General features: G+C 43.1%; 1 protein-coding gene and 1 pseudogene across 1 annotated transcript in view; both read right to left on the bottom strand.

The window, feature by feature from the left end:
• galt (galactose-1-phosphate uridylyltransferase) overlaps positions 1-17,194 on the bottom strand; it is a 90,983-nt gene that overhangs the window by 61,905 nt on the left and 11,884 nt on the right. The window contains exon 2 of the mRNA XM_063042066.1: positions 1,822-1,991. Coding sequence (XP_062898136.1) covers positions 1,822-1,991 — 170 coding nt within the window. The remainder of the gene's footprint in view (positions 1-1,821; positions 1,992-17,194) is intronic.
• On the bottom strand, positions 11,125-16,164 carry LOC134344358 (Y-box-binding protein 1-like; annotated as a pseudogene).

Here is a 17,194-nt window from a genome sequence, read left to right as displayed (position 1 = left end):
TCTCAACTCACTTCTGCATCCTATCAATGTCTCTCTGCAATCTTCGACAATCCTCTACACTATCTACAACACCACCAACCTTTGTGTCGTCTGCAAACTTGCCAACCCACCCTTCTACCCCCACATCCTGGTAGTTAATAAAAATCACGAAAAGTAGAGGTCCCAGAACAGATCCTTGTGGGACACCACTAGTCACAATCCTCCAATCTGAATGTACTCCCTCCACCACGACCCTCTGCCTTCTGCAGGCAAGCCAATTCTGAATCCACCCGGCCAAACTTCCCTGGATCCCATGCCTTCTGACTTTCTGAATAAGCCTACTGTGTGGAACCTTGTCAAATGCCTTACTAAAATCCATATAGATCACACCAACTGCACTACCCTCATCCATATGCCTGGTCACCTCCTCAAAGAGCTTGTTAGACATGATCTGCCCTTCACAAAGCCATGCTGACTGTCCCTGATCAGACCATGATTCTCTAAATGCCCCGAGATACTATTTCTAAGAATCTTTTCCAACAGTTTTCCCACCACAGACGTTAAGACTCACTGGTCTATAATTACCCGGACTATCCCTACTACCTTTTTTGAACAAGGGGACAATATTCGCCTCCCTCCAATCCTCCGGTACCATTCCCGTGGACAACGAGGACATAAAGATCCTAGCCAGAGGCTCAGCAGTCTCTTCCCTCGCCTCGTGGAGCAGCCTGGGTAATATTCCGTCAGGCCCCGGGGACTTACCCGTCCTAATGTATTTTAACAACTCCAACACCTCCTCTCCCTTAATATCAACATGCTCCAGAACATCAACCTCACTCACATTGTCCTCATCATCATCAAGTTCCCTCTCATTGGTGAATACCGAAGAGAAGTATTCATTGAGGACCTCGCTCACTTCCACAGCCTCCAGGCACATCTTCCCACCTTTATCTCTAATCGACCCTACCTTCACTCCTGTCATCCTTTTTTTCTTCACATAATTGAAGAATGCCTTGGGGTTTTCCTTTACCCTACTTGCCAAGGCCTTCTCATGCTCCCTTCTTGCTCTCCTCAGCCCCTTCTTAAGACCCATCTGATCCTTGCTTCCTAAACCTCATGTGCTGCCTTCTTCCTCCTGACTAGACTTTCCACCTCACTTGTCACCCATGGTTCCTTCACCTTACCATTCTTTATCTTCCTCACCAGGACAAATTTTTAAGCATAATTAAATAGGAGGTAATTTTTTGGTAGTATGTTTTCAAGCCGATTGAGCGATCTGGTGCCCTGTTGTTTCTGAGTATTCAGTGAGCAGCACGGCCTCAATGACAGTTCTTGCCCGATATCTATCTGTCTACCCATCTCTCTCTCGCTCTCTCTTGATTCTGTTGGAGGGTGGTGCCAGAGTCCTGGGTATTGGGCAAGGTTTAATTAACACGAGTTGTAGATTGGATTCTGTTGTTCTTTTTTGTTGCTATTTTGGGTGATTTTGATCAGGGTGGTCTTTGGAAAATGAACAACACATCGCTAAGTTGAACTAGAACTGAGCAGAACTGAAAATGCCTGGACTCTTTTCGATTTTGTGTTTCATATTCTGTGTTTCCGCAATTCGTTTTTCTTTTTGCACTTGGAACGGGTTATGTTTTTCTTTGAACAGGTTCCATGATTTCTTTGATTCGCAGCTGTCTGTGGGAAGATAAATCTCAAGGGTTGTATACTGCATACATACTTTGATAATAAAATGTACTTTGAATCTTTGAACAAAAGTACAAATTGATCTGAGATTTAGCCTAAATGACTTCCATCACACTGGTTTCAATCTGCCATTACAAATCTATGCCCTACCTCTCCATTTGCCCTCGTTGCTCCAGGACACAGAGGATTAGTTGGATCATGACGTGGAATGTTCACCTCTGCTGGTTTCTCAACCTGCCCTTTCCATGGCCGCTTCATCCGGTGAGCGGAGACCAGGACCCACTCATCACGGAGAGGGTTGTAGCGGATATGCTGGTGTTCTGGTTTCAGAATAAAAATTAAAAGAGTTGTAAGAATAGCAGCAACCAAACTCATCGATAATTTACTGCCAAAATTAAAACCTACTGATGGCCAACAAAAATATAATCTGAATAGTATTATTCTCATCTTTTTGTTGCAAGTTTCTAAACAATGTATTTAATTCTTGCTCTTAACATTCTTCAACCTTTTTTATCCCAACTGTTTTATCTCATGTGCTACATGCAAGGTCAGAGGAAACCTTTTTTTTAAAAAAAATCTGCTGGACTTTGCTACTTCAGTACCTAAACTTCAGACTCTTTCTTTGGTTTCATTTCTAAGATTAATTTCAACTGTTCACATTTAGCTGTAGACTTTGCTACAACTTTAATTGTCTCCTTGTCCCTCAGATCTTCCTTAAGGGTACCAGCTATAATAACAGCAAGACCGCACTACAACATTATCAAGCAAATGAAGACAGAAAATGCTGGAAATACTCATCAAGACAGTCAAGAGAGAAACAGGTCATCAGCATGAAACTTATAACTGTTTTGCTCACCGAGGCTTTTGGTCTGAATACAGTAGATTCTGTAATTAGGACAAAAGAATGCAAGACATTGGAGAAAAATTAGGCCACTTGGCCCATCAAGTCTGCTTCACAACTCCATCATGACTGACCTATTAGAAATCCTGCCTCATTTCAGTTCTAAATAGACATCCCTTATTCTGAGGTTGTGCCCTCTGGTCCATGACTCACGCACTATAGGAACCATCTTCTCTACATCTACTCTGTCTAGGCCTTTCAGTATTGAATAGGTTTCAATGAGATCCCTCTTCATCCTTCCAAACTCCAGAGAGTGCACCCTTAGAGCCAGCAAACACTCCTCACATAATAATCCTTTTATTCCTGGAATCATTCCTGTGAACCTCCTCTAGCCCCTCTTCTGAAAAGAAGCCAACCTGGCAGCCAATCTGGATTGGCTCCTTCATTCCCATTCTTACATTGTGATCTAACTTGTTCTGTACTTCCTTTAAGTACACAATTTGCTACTCAGTTAAACACAGTTCATTTTTTTTTTAGAAACTATTTCCATGAAACTTTGGCTAACTGGGTTAAAATATACTGGTCCCAATTATCTGGAATCCAGATATTCCAGATTTCCAGCATCTGTTGTACTTTGATTTTGGATTCTTGAACAAAATCTGACATTGAGATACTTACAAAGATAAGAAAGAAGTGCGGTAAAACCTTCAGGAGGTACACAAAATTGAACATTTTAGGAAAGGAATTTCAAAGCTTAAGATAAATAAGTAACATGTTAGAATCTGGGTGCACGGTCAAATAGGGTGCCAAGATTGGGATTTGGTTTCAAACAGAGGCCATGGAGAGTCAGGGAATCTTTGCTAGCAAACCGAGTTCGTGGCTTTGGTTTTCCAAATAAAATGGATGGAAGGATTTTGGATCAAGCAAACAGCTTAGAGGTGGTGGATGGATGAAGAGAAGCTGCAGTAAATGTTGAGTTCTGTTCATTTAGGACTATGTAAGTATTTAGCAGGCATGCACACTTTCCCTGTTACGCATGCGTGTGCCAGAGGAAAAAGGGATGAAAGGGTGGCGGCCCTTATGTCTTGAACTGAGCTGCTGTAAGTACAGCTGTTTAAAGAAAATGTGTCATTGTTGTTTGGGTGTTAACAGTGTAGTAGAGGATGGTTTTCAATTACAGGATCCCACTGGCATTTGACAAGAGCAAGTCTTTACGAAAGCTGGTAAAAATGAAAGTGGAATATGGACTCGTGCTACAGAACTGGAGAAGAAGCAGCAAGCCTTGGCTGGTCCGTTTTCGCTTTGAGAAAAAGCAAGAGAGACCACAATGGGAATTTCAGTGGAAGACTTGAACCAAGATGACAGTCTGAATAGGCTAATAAATACGGGTAACTTTTTTTTTTGAAGGAAGAAAAGGATCAGATGTATGAGGCATGTTCAGACTTTGAGAAAATTTACAGAGACAATTCTAAAAATATGGCTGACTATGTTATTGATTTTGAACAGAAGTACAGTCGCATGAGTAAACACAAAATGGAACTTCCTGATGCTGTATTAGCTTTTAAATTGCTGGATACTGCATGCCTAGACATAAAGGACAAAGAGCTAGAGTTAACTGCATAACCAGAACTTACACTTGCATCTATGAAATCATCACTGAAGAGGATTTCTGGAGAAATGGCTGCAAAGACAACAGTCTGAATTAGTTTGAAACAGGAAATGGCATACTACACTGAGCAATGTAGCAAGCCTAAATCCCAGAGTGACTAGGCAAGGGTACTATTACCTGGCATAAGTCTAATAAACAAATCCGGTAGGAGATCAAAATATGCAGTATGTCAAAGTATTTACCACTGGTCAAGAAACTGTCCGTACAGAACCGAACAAGCTAGGCTAACTGATGAAAATAACCAGCTCTGCACATTATTGTGTGACCATTCTAGGTTAAAGACATTACTGAGAATCAATGTGAAAATGAGGTACTAACTGTCACACAAAACATGACCACAGATGAGAAATGCAAAGTGTTTTTCAAACTTCACAGTTTGGACACGCTTCAATTGATAGACTTCAGAAACTGCTTGAGGAAACAAAGCTGCAGATTATTTTTCCATTCTAAAGCAAATAATTGACAGCAGTGAGACATATCAAAAGTTTGGAAGGCCCACGCCCAACACTGTGGTTGATCTGCTCCTATCATCTAAATACAATGAAACAGTAGCTGTAGGCCTTCATGAACTGGAGCAAGGAGTGTGGTATCTCCACATCACTGATGAGTTCAGAGATAATGAAAACTCTTGGATAGGTGTGCATGGCCCACCACGGAGAGTATTCAATGATAATGGTGGTCAATCCAATAGTGATGAATTCAAAGATGTGGCAGAAAAAGGCTGACTTTGAGGCGGTGCGAAAGGATTTAGAAGGAGTGGATTGGGACAATCTGTTTTATGGGAAGGATATAATAGAGAAATGGAGGTCATTTAAAGGTGAAATTTTGAGGGTTCAGAATCTTTACGTCCCTGTTAGGTTGAAAGGAAAGGTTAAAAGTTTGAGGGAGCCATGGTTTTTAAGGGATATTTGAAACTTGGTTTGGAAAAAGAGAGTGATCTTCAATAAATATAGGTAGCTTGGAGTTAATGAGGTACTCAAGGAATATACAGAATGTAAAAAGAATCTTAAGAAATTAGAAAAGCTAAAAGAAGTTACGAGGCTGCTTCAGCAAGTAAGGTGAAAATAAATCCAAAGGGTTTCTACAGTTATGTTAGTGGCAAAAGGATAGTGAGAGATAAACTTGGTCCCTTGGAAAATCAGAGTGGACGGCTATGTGCGGAGCCAAAAGAGATGGGGGAGATTTTGAACAATTTCTTTCCTTCAGTATTCACTAAGGAGAAGGATATTGAATTGTGTAAGATAAAGGAAACAAGGGTAGTTATGGAAAGCATGACAATTAAAGAAGCGTAAGTACTGGCGCTTTTAAGGAATATAAAAGTGGATAAATCTTCGGGTCCGGACAAGATATTCCCTAGGACCTTGAGGGAAGTCAGTGTAGAAATAGCAGGGGCTCTGACAGAAATATTTCAAATGTCATTAGAAATGGGGATGGTGCCGGAGGATTGGCGTATTGCTCATGTTGTTCCATTGTTTAAAAAGGGTTCTAAGAGTAAACCTGGCAATTATCAGCCTGTGAGTTTGACATCAGTGGTGGGTAAATTGATGGAAAGTATTCTTAGAGATGGTATATATAATCATCTGGATAGACAGATTCTGATTAGGAACAGTCAACATGGATTTGTGCATGGAAATTCATGTTTAACAAATCTTATTGAATTTTTTGATGAGGTTACTAAGAAAGTTAACGAGGGTAAAGCGGTGGATGTTGTCTACCTGGACTTCAGTAAGGCCTTTGACAAGGTTCCACACGGAAGGTTAGTTAGGAAGGTTCAATCGTTAGGCATTAATATCGAAGTAGTAAAATGGATTCAGCAGTGGATAGATGGGAGACGCCAGAGAGTAGTGGTGGATAACTGTGTGTCAGATTGGAGGACGGTGTGTAGCGGTGTGCCTCAGGGATCTGTACTGGGTGCAATTTTGTTTGTCATATATATTAATGATCTGGATGATGGGGTGGTAAATTGGATTAGCAAGTATGCAAATGATACTAAGATAGGTGGCGTTGTGGATGATGAGGTAGGTTTTCAAAGCTTGCTAAGAGATTTAGGACAGTTAGAAGAGTGGGCTGAAAGATGGCAGATGCAGTTTACTGCTGAAAAATGTGAGGTGCTACATTTTGGTAGGACCAATCAAAATAGGACATACATGGTAAATGGTAGGGCATTGCAGAATGCTGTAGAACAGAGGGATCTAGGAATAATGGTGCATAGTTCCCTGAAGTGGAATCTCAGGTGGATAGGGTGGTGAAGAAAGCTTTTGGTATGCTGGCCTTTATTAATCAGAGCATTGAGTATAGGAGTTGGGATGTAATGTTGAAATTGAATAGGGCATTGGTAAGGCCAAATTTGGAGTATTGTGTACAGTTCTGGTCACTGAATTATAGGAAAGATGTCAATAAAATTGAGAGTGTACAGAGGAGGTTTACTAAAATGTTGCCTGGGTTTCATCTCCTAAGTTACAGAGAAAGGTTGAACAAGTTAGGTCTTTATTCTTTGGAGTGTAGAAGGTTGAGGGGGGACTTGATAGAGGTGTTTAAAATTATGAGGGGGATAGATAGAGTTGACGTGGATAGGCTTTTTCCATTGAGAGTGGGGAAGACTCAAACAAGAGGACATGGGTTGAGAATTAGAGGACAAAAGTTTAGGGGTATCATGAGGGGGAACTTCTTTACTCAGACAGTGGTAGCTGTGTGGAACGAGCTTCCAGCAGAAGTGGTTGAGGCAGGTTCGATGTTGTCGTTTAAAGTTAAATTGGATAGATATATGGATAGGAAAGGAATAGAGGGTTATGGGCTGAGTTCAGGTCGGTGGGACTAGGTGAGAGTAAGAGTTCGGAATGGACTAGAAGGGCCGAGATGGCCTGTTTCCGTGCTGTAATTGTTATATGGTTATATGAATAAAAGGTTAACATTGGAACAAAGACAACAGTGGCATACAGTCTTTGGAGGAATGCAATCCTGGAGTGACACAATCAAACACTTACTGAAATAATAGAAACAGAAAACCTACAGCACAATACAGGGCCTTCAACCTACAAAGCTGTGCCAAACATCTTACCTTAGAAATTACCTAGCGATACCCATAGCCCTCTATTTTTCTGAGCTGCATGTACCTATCCGGGAGTCTCTTAAAAGACCCTATCATATCTGCCTCCACCACTGTCACCAGCAGCCCATTCCACGTACTCACCACTCTCTGCGTAAAAAACCTACCCCTGACATCCCCTCTGTACCTACTTGCAAGCACCTTAAGACTGTGCCCTCTGGTGCTAGCCACTTCAGCCCTGGGAAAAAGCCTCTGGCTATCCACATGATCAATGCCTCTCATCATCTTATACACCTCTATCAGCTCACCTCTCATCCTCCGTCACTCCAAGGAAAAAAAGACGAGTTCGCTCAACCTATTCTCATCAGGCATGCTACCCAATCCAGGCAACATCCTTGTAAATCTCTTCTGCACCCTTTCTATGATTTCCACATCCTTCCTGTAGTGAGGTGACCAGAACTGAGCACAGTACTCCAAGTGGGGTCTGACCAGGGTCCAATATAGCTGCAACATTACCTCTCGGCTCCTAAACTCAATTCCACGATTGATGAAGGCCAATGCACTGTATGCCTTCTTCACCACAGAGTCAACCTGCGCAGCTGCTTTGAACATCCTATGGACTCGGACCCCAAGATCCTTCTGATCCGCCACGCTGCCAAGAGTCTTACCATTAATAGTATATTCTGTCAACATATTTGACCTACCAAAATGAACAACCTCACACTTACCTGGGTTGAACTTCATCTGCCACTTCTCAGCCCAGTTTTGCATCCCATCAATGTCCCACTGTAACCTCTAACAACCCTCCACACTATCCAAAACAACTCCAACCTCTGTGTCATCAGCAAATTTACTAACCCATCCCTCCACTTCCTCATCCAGGTCATTTATAAAAATCACAAACAGCTGGGATCCAAGAACAGATCCCTGAGGCACACCACTGGTCACCGACCTCCATGCAGAATATGACCCGTTTACAACCACTCTTTGCCTTCTGTGGGCAAACCAGTTCTGGATCCACAAAGCAATGTCCCCTTGGATCCCATGCCTCCTTACTTTCTCAATAAACCTTGTATGGGGTACCTTATCAAATTCCTTGCTAAAATCCATTTGCACTATATCTACTGCTCTATCTTCATCAATGTATTTAGTCACATCCTCAAAAAATTCAATCCGGCTCGTAAGGCATGACCTGCCTTTCACAAAGCCATGCTGACTACTCCTAATCAAATTATGTCTCTCCAAATGTTCATAAATCCTGCCTCTCAGGATCTTCTCCATCAACTTACCAACCACTGAAATAAGATTCACTGGTCTATAATTTCCTGGGCTATCTCTACTCCCTTTCTTGAATAATGGAACAACATCCGCAACCCTCCAATCCTCTGGAACCTCTCTCATCCCCATTGATGATGCAAAGATCATTGCCAGAGGCTCAGCAATCTTTTGCCTTGCCTCCTACAGTAGCCCAGGGTATATCTCATCCTGTCCTGGTGACTTAACCAACTTGATGCTTTCCAAAAGCTCCAGCACATCCTCTTTCTTAATATCTACATGCTTAAGCTCTTCAGTCTGCTGTAAGATCTGTTTCCATAGTGAATATTGAAGCAAAGTACTCATTAAGTACCTTTGCTATCTCCTCCAGTTCCATACACACTTTTCCACTGTCACACTTGATTGGTCCTATTCTCTTACACCTTATCCTCTTGCTCTTCACATACTTGTAGAATGCTTGGGGTTTTCCTTAATCCTGTCCGCCAAGGCCTTCTCATGGCCCCTTCTGGCTCTCCTAATGACTTTAAGCCCCTTCCTGCTAGCCTGATAATCTTCTAGACCCCTATCATTACCTAGTTTTTTGAACCTTTCATAAGCTCTTTTTTTCTTCTTGACTAGATTTACAACAGCCTTTGTACACCATAGTTCCTGTACCATAGAAACAAAAAACATAGAAAACCTACAGCACAATACAGGCCCTTCAGCCCACAAAGCTGTGCCAAACATATCCCTACCTTAGAAATTACTAGGGTTATCCATAGCCCTCTATTTTTCTAAGCTCCATGTACCTATCCAAAGACTCTATCGTACCCGCCTCCACCACCATTGCCGGCAGCTCATTCCATGCACTCACCACTGAGTAAATATCCCTGAACATCTGCCACATTTCTTCCATACATTTCCCTGAGATCATCTGTTCCCAATTTATGCTTCCAAGTTCTTGCCTGATTGCCTCATATTTCCCCTTACTCCAATTAAACCCTTTCCTAACTTGTCTATTCCTATCCCTCTCCAATACTATGGTAAAGGAGACAGAATTGTGATCACTATCTCCAAAATGACCAGGTTTATTTCCCAATACCAGATCAAGTACAGCATCTCCTCTTGTAGGCTTATCTGCATATTGTGTCAGGAAACCTTCTTGAACACACCTATCAAACACCATCCCATTTAAACCCCTCGCTCTAGGGACATGCCAAAATTTCCCAGCACAACAACCCTGTTATTATTACACCTTTCCAGAATCTGTCTCCCTATCTGCTCCTCGATGTCCCTGTTATTATTGTGTGGTCTATAAAAAACACCCAGTAGAGTTATTGACCCCTTCCTGTTCCTAACTTCCACACACAGAGACTCCATAGACAATCCCTCCATGTCTTGCTCCTTTTCTGCAGCTGTGACACGATCTCTGATCAACAGTGCCCCACCCCAACTCTTTTGCCTTCCTCCCTGTCCTTTTTGAAACATCTAAAGCCTGGCACTTGAAGTAACCATTCCCGCCCCTGAGCCATCCAAGTCTCTGTAAGGGCCACAACATCATAGCTCCAAGTACTGATCCATGCTCTAAGCTCATCCACTTTGTTCATAATACTCCTTGCATTAAAAGAGACACCTCAAACTATCGGTCTGAGCACATCCTTTCTCGATCACCTGCCTATCCTCCCTCTCACACTGTCTACCATCTTTCTGTATTTGTGAGCCAACCGCCTCTTCCTCCGTCTCTTCAGTTTGGTTCCCAACCCCCAGCAATCCTAATTTCAACTCTCCCCAATAGCCTTAGAAAACCTCCCCGCCAGGATATCAGTCCCCCTGGGATTCAAGTGCAACTCGTCCTTTTTGTACAGGTTACTCCTGCCCCAACAGGTCCTGTTGTGTATGTGGCCATTTACACAACAATATCATTAATAAAAACGCTGGAGACTGGAGCCAAGTTAACAGGGGCTTTTTACTTATAGAACCCAAACTGAACACATATACACAGATCAATACGCACCCAATAGCGCATGCTCAATAACGTGTTACGACGACATAAAATAGTCCCATATTATACAGTAGGCTATATGGTACACTCCTCCCCTTTTATTTAAAAAATATCAACTTTTTTTTACGCTAATTACTGTACTTGTACCCTTAATATACGAACGCCCACCCACTGTTTAATTAGTAACTTAATCATATGAAATTGTAACAATGTAATAATAATTATAACTCAAGTCTTTTGGGGGGGGGTCTTCTCTGCCCCTCTGGGTAATGTCCATCAATAAACTTGTTTGTTTTAATACAGATTTCCATATAAAAGCCATGAAAAGTTGACCTCTGAGCATAGGGAGTTTCCATGGCCTGCTTCAAAGGTGACTCGCCACCAACAAAAGAAGTGGTTGGTGATCTGCTGTCTCTACTAGTTATTCAAAAGTTGGGCAATCCCATGACTCACAGAAAGATCAGTACTTTACCAGTAATCTTTCACCATTTAGTGCAGCAGTTGATTGAAATCCTGTTGTTCGTTCCTCTTTGTAAGCTGCTGCTAAAGTACAGTTTTGCAGACGTTAAAGATTACCTGCAGTGCTGTCTGTCTGGCTCAAGAAGAATTCCTTCAGATGCACGGTCAGCACAAGTGTGAAACTACTGCACAACCACAGAAACCTTACAACTTGTTGCCAGAATTCGCCTGTTTTGATGCTGTTTCCCAATTTCTTTGTGAAAAACAAGACACATAGACTGAGGATTCCAAAATATGTACATGCAAAAGAAACTTTCTCGCAAAGGATTAAATGCATGATTCTCAATGGAGGAAAAAAATTGGATCAAGATTTACCTTGTGCGAAAGCTGTTCTGTTTGAATGGAATTGATTTTGTCCTCTGTTAAGTTTACCTTCTTTCCCAGCAACCTGGTTTTCAATTATTTCACCACCCTCAGTAATTTCTCCCTGAGGCTGGTTGCTATATCGTGGGTGGCGACCATAGCGACGATGAACAAAGTAAGGTGGATAACACTGTCTTCTGTAAGGAGGGCAATGTCGCTGATTTTGATAATCTCGGTTTTCTCCATCTGTTGCTGTCTTTGCTCCATCTCCTTTCTCTCCACCTTCAATGTTCTGTTGGTAATTACGGCAGTGAGGGTTGTAGCGACAATAATGATTTCTGTCCGCAGCATATCGGCTTCCTTGGACTGGAACTCCTCCAGGACCAGTTACGTTTGCTGCTTCAGCACCCTTTTCGCCTTCCACTACATCGAACTCCACAGTTTCACCATGTACAATACCGCAGAGGTATTTCCATGGGTTATTCTTTTTTATAGCAGTCTGATATACAAACACATCTTCCTTTGTATCATTCTTGTTGATGAATCCATATCCATTTTGTACGTTGAACCACTTTACTGTTCCAAGAACCTTTGTTGTGATGACTTTCTTCCCCCGGGGGATTTGGGTTTGTCTGGCTGTTGCTGCTCCGTCTTGGCCTCGCTCCTGGTGTTGACAGGCTGCGTGAGGTGGTTGCGGCTCGGGCCGGTCTGAGGTGGGGACTCCGGCACTCTCTCCGCTTCTTTGTTCTCTCTAATATAATTCCTTTCTACTTTTTCTGTCTCCAGTTGCAGAAAAAGCTCTGCATTTCGTATTCCTTGCTTGCATTGTTGATCTAGTTTCTTCATCCTTTTCTGATACTCCTGCAAAGTGACTTCCTGTAACTGCTGTAGCTGTCTTTTGAGAGATGTCAATTTCTCCTGGTACATCTGCTCTTTTACTTCCAGGTAGTCTTCATCATCCTGCTTATTGGCAATATCTGTCTTCCTGCCAACGCTGTCTAGCTCCTCCTCGTCGGTGAAATAGTCGACAATGGGTGAGAGGAGAGCTGCTGACATCTTCCCCACCGAGCTGCCCTCCTTTGTTGACACATCTAGTGCCTTGATGGTGTGCCAATCCAACCGGATTTTCCTGAGCCGTTCACGACCCAGCAACAGTGGTCCTCCATTTTCCAGTACACAGAGTTTCAGCTGTTGTGTTTTGTCCCCGTAGGCCACTGTCACTTTAATTTTACCTTTGGGACGCACTTTCTGTCCTGTGCAAGTCTTTAGCAGTAGTTTAGTTCGTTTCAGAGGTATGTGAGAAAACAGTCGTTTGTAGTCGTGTACAGAGATCACTTAAGGCTGAGCCTGTATCCAACTCCATTTTCAGTCTCATGCCTGCCACTTGTGGAGTGATCCTTATTACTCTTCAATCATCTGTCTCTTTCATGCTCTGAAGTTGCAGACAAGACAATTCACTTTCGTCTGAGTCGTTTTCATCAGAACTGCCTTCTTTCATTTTGTGTATCTTGTTGTACTTTCCTTCCTGGGGCTTCTTGTTTCTCTGTATTTTGCCCTTTTTCTGCTGTTTACTAGCTTTGCATACTCTGCCAGTGTGGCCCTGTTTGCCACAGTTCCTGCATTCCTTGTCTTTAAACCAACAGTCGCCAGGGTCATGTGACCTGTTCCCACAACAGTAACATTACTTTCCTTCATTTCTGTACAACATGTTCCCACAACGGTCACATTTCTTTCCTTCATTTCTGCTCAGTGACATTTTATTTGTGGCATATTCCAAAGATTTTTGTTGCATCTCTGCAGCACCTCGTGCGGCTGATTCTAATGATATTGAGATGTTTAGCGCTTTCTCGATTGTAAGGTCTTTTTCACACAGGAGCTTCTTCTGTGTGGTTTCACAGTACATGCCACACACTAACCTATCCCTCAATGCGTCTGATAGATCCACTCCAAATTGACAATGTTCTGATAATTTGCGCAATTCAGCACAATATTCAGAAATGCTTTCATTTTTGCTCTTTCAGCAATGACCAGTGGTTGGGGGTTTAAATGCTGTTGGAGAGTGTCTACTATTTGCTTGAACGTTTTGTCAGCTGGCTTGTCAGGGGTTAACAAGCTCCGTAGCAGGCCGTATGTTTTTGCGCCCATTACACTAAGGGTACGTCCACACTGCGCCAGATAATTTTGAAAATGCCGGTTTTGAGTAAAAACAACAGGCGTACACACTAAGCGTTTTTCAAAATATCTCTGTCCACACTAACATGGATATTTGGGCGAATCTCCTCTACTGGGCATGCATAGGACACACAGAAAACAAGCGAAGAGGAAACGTATACCCAGTGCACGTTTGTCCAGTTACAGAGTAGAAAAACTTAAAAGGAATTGCTCTTGGCTCTTGCACAGGAGGACTTAAGACTATATAAAAAAACAAATACTGGAGCGTATGGAGGCAACCGACAGGGAGTTCACAGACGGTATGATCCGGCTGATGACCAACATTGAAAAACTGACTAACTGTTGCATTATTAAAGCACCTTGTTAAATGTAGAAAACATGTCTGCATCAATGTTATCTTGTATTTCCATACAATGTTACATTAGGCTGTTACACATCTATTGTCAGAGAAGTACTTGCATAAATAGGTAAACCACCTTCATACAAGCAAGGACAGAAAACAGGGCAAAGTGAGTATACTTATTTATTCAGTAAGCTATGGGTCAAAGTATTTGCTGAGTACATTTCTAACTCTTCTGGCTTCAGTCTCATTGCTCTGTTCTGAAATTGTTAGGTTCTGCGAAGCGCAGAATCAAATATCGCTGTGATGATTGTACACTCTAGTACCAATTGTTTGGTGACAATAAAGTAGCAATAATAATAAGTAGAAAATAATAAAATGCCGGGCTGCCGCCACCTGTTCCGGCACGTCATGACAGTGGTTTTAAAAAGCTCCAGTTACCCCGTATACACTGCAACGGATATTAGGCATTTTCAGATTTATACACTCTGGAGACTGTTTCTGAAAATCTCCATTTTCGGGGGATGAAAACGCTGTTTTAGTGTGGACAGAGGGTCAAAACGAAGAGAAAAAGCTTTGTTTTCAAAATTATCCGGTGTAGTGTGGACGTAGCCTAAGTAAGATGCTAACTTTCTTTCCTTCATTAACACTGTTAGCATCACATTATAACTCTATTCTTTCGATATAAATTGCCCAGTCTTCAATGCCACTATCAAATGCTGTAATGGTTCCAATTAACGCCATCCTTGTTATGTTAATTTAGCCTTGGTCCCTTGCTAATTAGCCCTGGTTCCTTGTTTTCTTTTTGACTCACGTGAGCCTTTTCCCCCTAGTGTCGCGAGTGTACTCTGCCTAGATGCGTATGTTGCTCCTTTTTTCCCCCTTCCCTTCTGGGGCAGGCAGACCCTCAGCCCCTGGGGTCAGCGCTGGCCTTGGTCTCTCGGTCTCCTGACGTGCTGTCGTTCCGACAGTGTCTCCGATTCCTTTCAGACTGCCACGGCCTCGCTCTTCTTTCGACTGCCGTTATCAATTAAAACATGGCGTTCAGATACGATGTAGGTTCATTAACCTCGTCACCAATTTGTTGTGTATGTGGCCATTTACACAACAATATCATTAATGAAAATGCTAGAGACTGGAGCTAAGTTAACAGGGGCTTTTTACTTGCAGAGCCCGAACTGAACACATATATACAGATCGATATGCGCCCAATAGCGCATGCTCAATAACGTGTTACTACTACTACATCCCATATTATACAGTAGGCTATACGGTACAGGTCCCAATGATCAAGAAATCTGAATCCCTGCCTGTTGCTCCAATTCCTCAGCCACGCATTTATCCTCCACCTCCCTCTATTCCCATACTCACTGTCACGTGGCACAGGCAGTTATCCCAAGATGACTGCCTTTGTGGTCCTGCTTCTCAACTTCCTTCCTAACTCCCTGTAGTCTGTTTTCAGGACCTCTTCCCTTTTCCTGCCTATGTCATTGGTACCAGTATATACCACGACCTCTGACTGCTCTCCTTCCCACTTCAGGATAGCATGGATGCGATCAGAATCGCCTGTCTGACCCCCTAACTATAGAGTCCCCTATCACTGCTGCCATCCTCTTCCTTTCCCTTCACTTTTGAGCCACTGGGCCAGACTCTGTGCCAGAGGAGCAACCACTGTTGCTTCCCCCAGGTAAGCCGTCCTCCCCAACAGTACTCAAGCAGGAGTACTTATTGTCAAGGGGTACAGTCACAGGGGTGCACTCTAGCCTCTGACTCCTGCCTTTCCCTCTCCGGACTGATACCCACTTACCTGTCTCCCCAGGCTCCTGTGTGACTACCTGCCTATTGCTCTTCTCTATCACCTCCTCACTTTTCCTGACCAGACAAAAGGTCATCAAGCTGCATCTCCAGTTCCCTAACACGGTCCCTAAGGAGCTGCAGCTCGACGCACCTGACACCAAGCACAGGACACCGGCCTCACACACATTCTTCCTGTCTGTATTCTACACCGGCAACCTACCTCAGCTCAACCTGTTATCGCTGAAGCCCTGTTGAGCCAAAGCCTTCCTACTCTGTCTCCCTCTACTCTGTCGCTCGCTCCTCCGATGCCCGCTTTATAAGGTGTGTCCTTTTAACCTCTTGTCACTGTGCAGTCGTACCACTATCAAACCGCTGAAGAAATAACCATCTCCCTTTAAACTCTTCTCACTTTTCTCACCGGCTGACGTCCACACACTTGCACAGTCATGCCCCGATCAAACCGCTGAAGGTAAAGAAAAGCAATGGCTGTGATTGGATCACAGCTCTGGACAGGGTCCTTATTGTGGAGAATACCACGCGCAATGTACATTGCTATAGCCTATATCAATTGGTGTTCAGCCAGAATCCAAACCTTCCCTCTGTACTGACTGACAATCTCCTCTAGAGGGCCCTACAAGGAGTGACTGGGTTGGGAAACATAATTCAGTACTGGATGTATCAATGAAGGCTTTCACTGAAGCCGAGTGTCCAAAGGGAGTTCAAAGAGCACTGAGGGCACGGCACTGTCCTGCAGACGAGAAATATGAGACAGGGGAAAAAGTGTATTACAAAAGGGCAGACCGTACAGAATGGAAAGGTCCTGGAGTTATCATTGGTCTGGATGGAGTTGTATTCATGAGACACGGAGGTACATACGTGAGAGTGCATCATTCCAGACTACGTAAAGCCCACACTGAAGACCATCAGAACTCCATGGAGAATGATAAAAACAAAAATGAAAAGCACTTTGGCAGTACAGTGTCACATAGCACAGACAAGGATGAGGAGAGTGCTGCTAAGGACCCAACAGAACTGTTCAGCAGTGGCACAGACAGCGTGGAAGAGAGTGCAGCTGGAGACTCAGACTTGCCTGAACAGAAATGATCATAAGTGCAAAGACAACACGGAAGTTTCAGTCTTAAAAGAGGACGAACTGTGAGATTTGTAAACAAAGCAGAAGTCTTAGGATGAGCAAGCAAAGCCACTGGGAAAAACAGAAACAACAGGAATTCTGCAGATGCTGGAAATTCAAGCAACATACATCAAAGTTGCTGGTGAACGCAGCAGGCCAAGCAGCATCTATAGGAAGAGGAGCAGTCGACGTTTCAGGCCGAGACCCTTCGTCGGGAAAAACAGAAGTTGTTTTAACTTGAATTACCTTGAACCAATCACAGTCGCTGGCACTGCAGGGCCAGTCAACATGTCATGAGTAGACAGACATCATATAGAATCAAGTATAGATCAGGCTGGACCATCTGAGAAATGTCGAGATGAAGATGGCCTAGTAACTAAAGAGGTGTCATTTGAATGTGCAAAACAGATTGAAATCAGAAGTTGGAGGAATAATGGAGTGCTTGAGG

Source organism: Mobula hypostoma, chromosome 3 (genome assembly GCF_963921235.1).
Source record: "Mobula hypostoma chromosome 3, sMobHyp1.1, whole genome shotgun sequence".
Classification (NCBI taxonomy): Eukaryota; Metazoa; Chordata; class Chondrichthyes; order Myliobatiformes; family Myliobatidae; genus Mobula; species Mobula hypostoma.
This window is presented reverse-complemented; position numbering and strand designations above follow the sequence as displayed.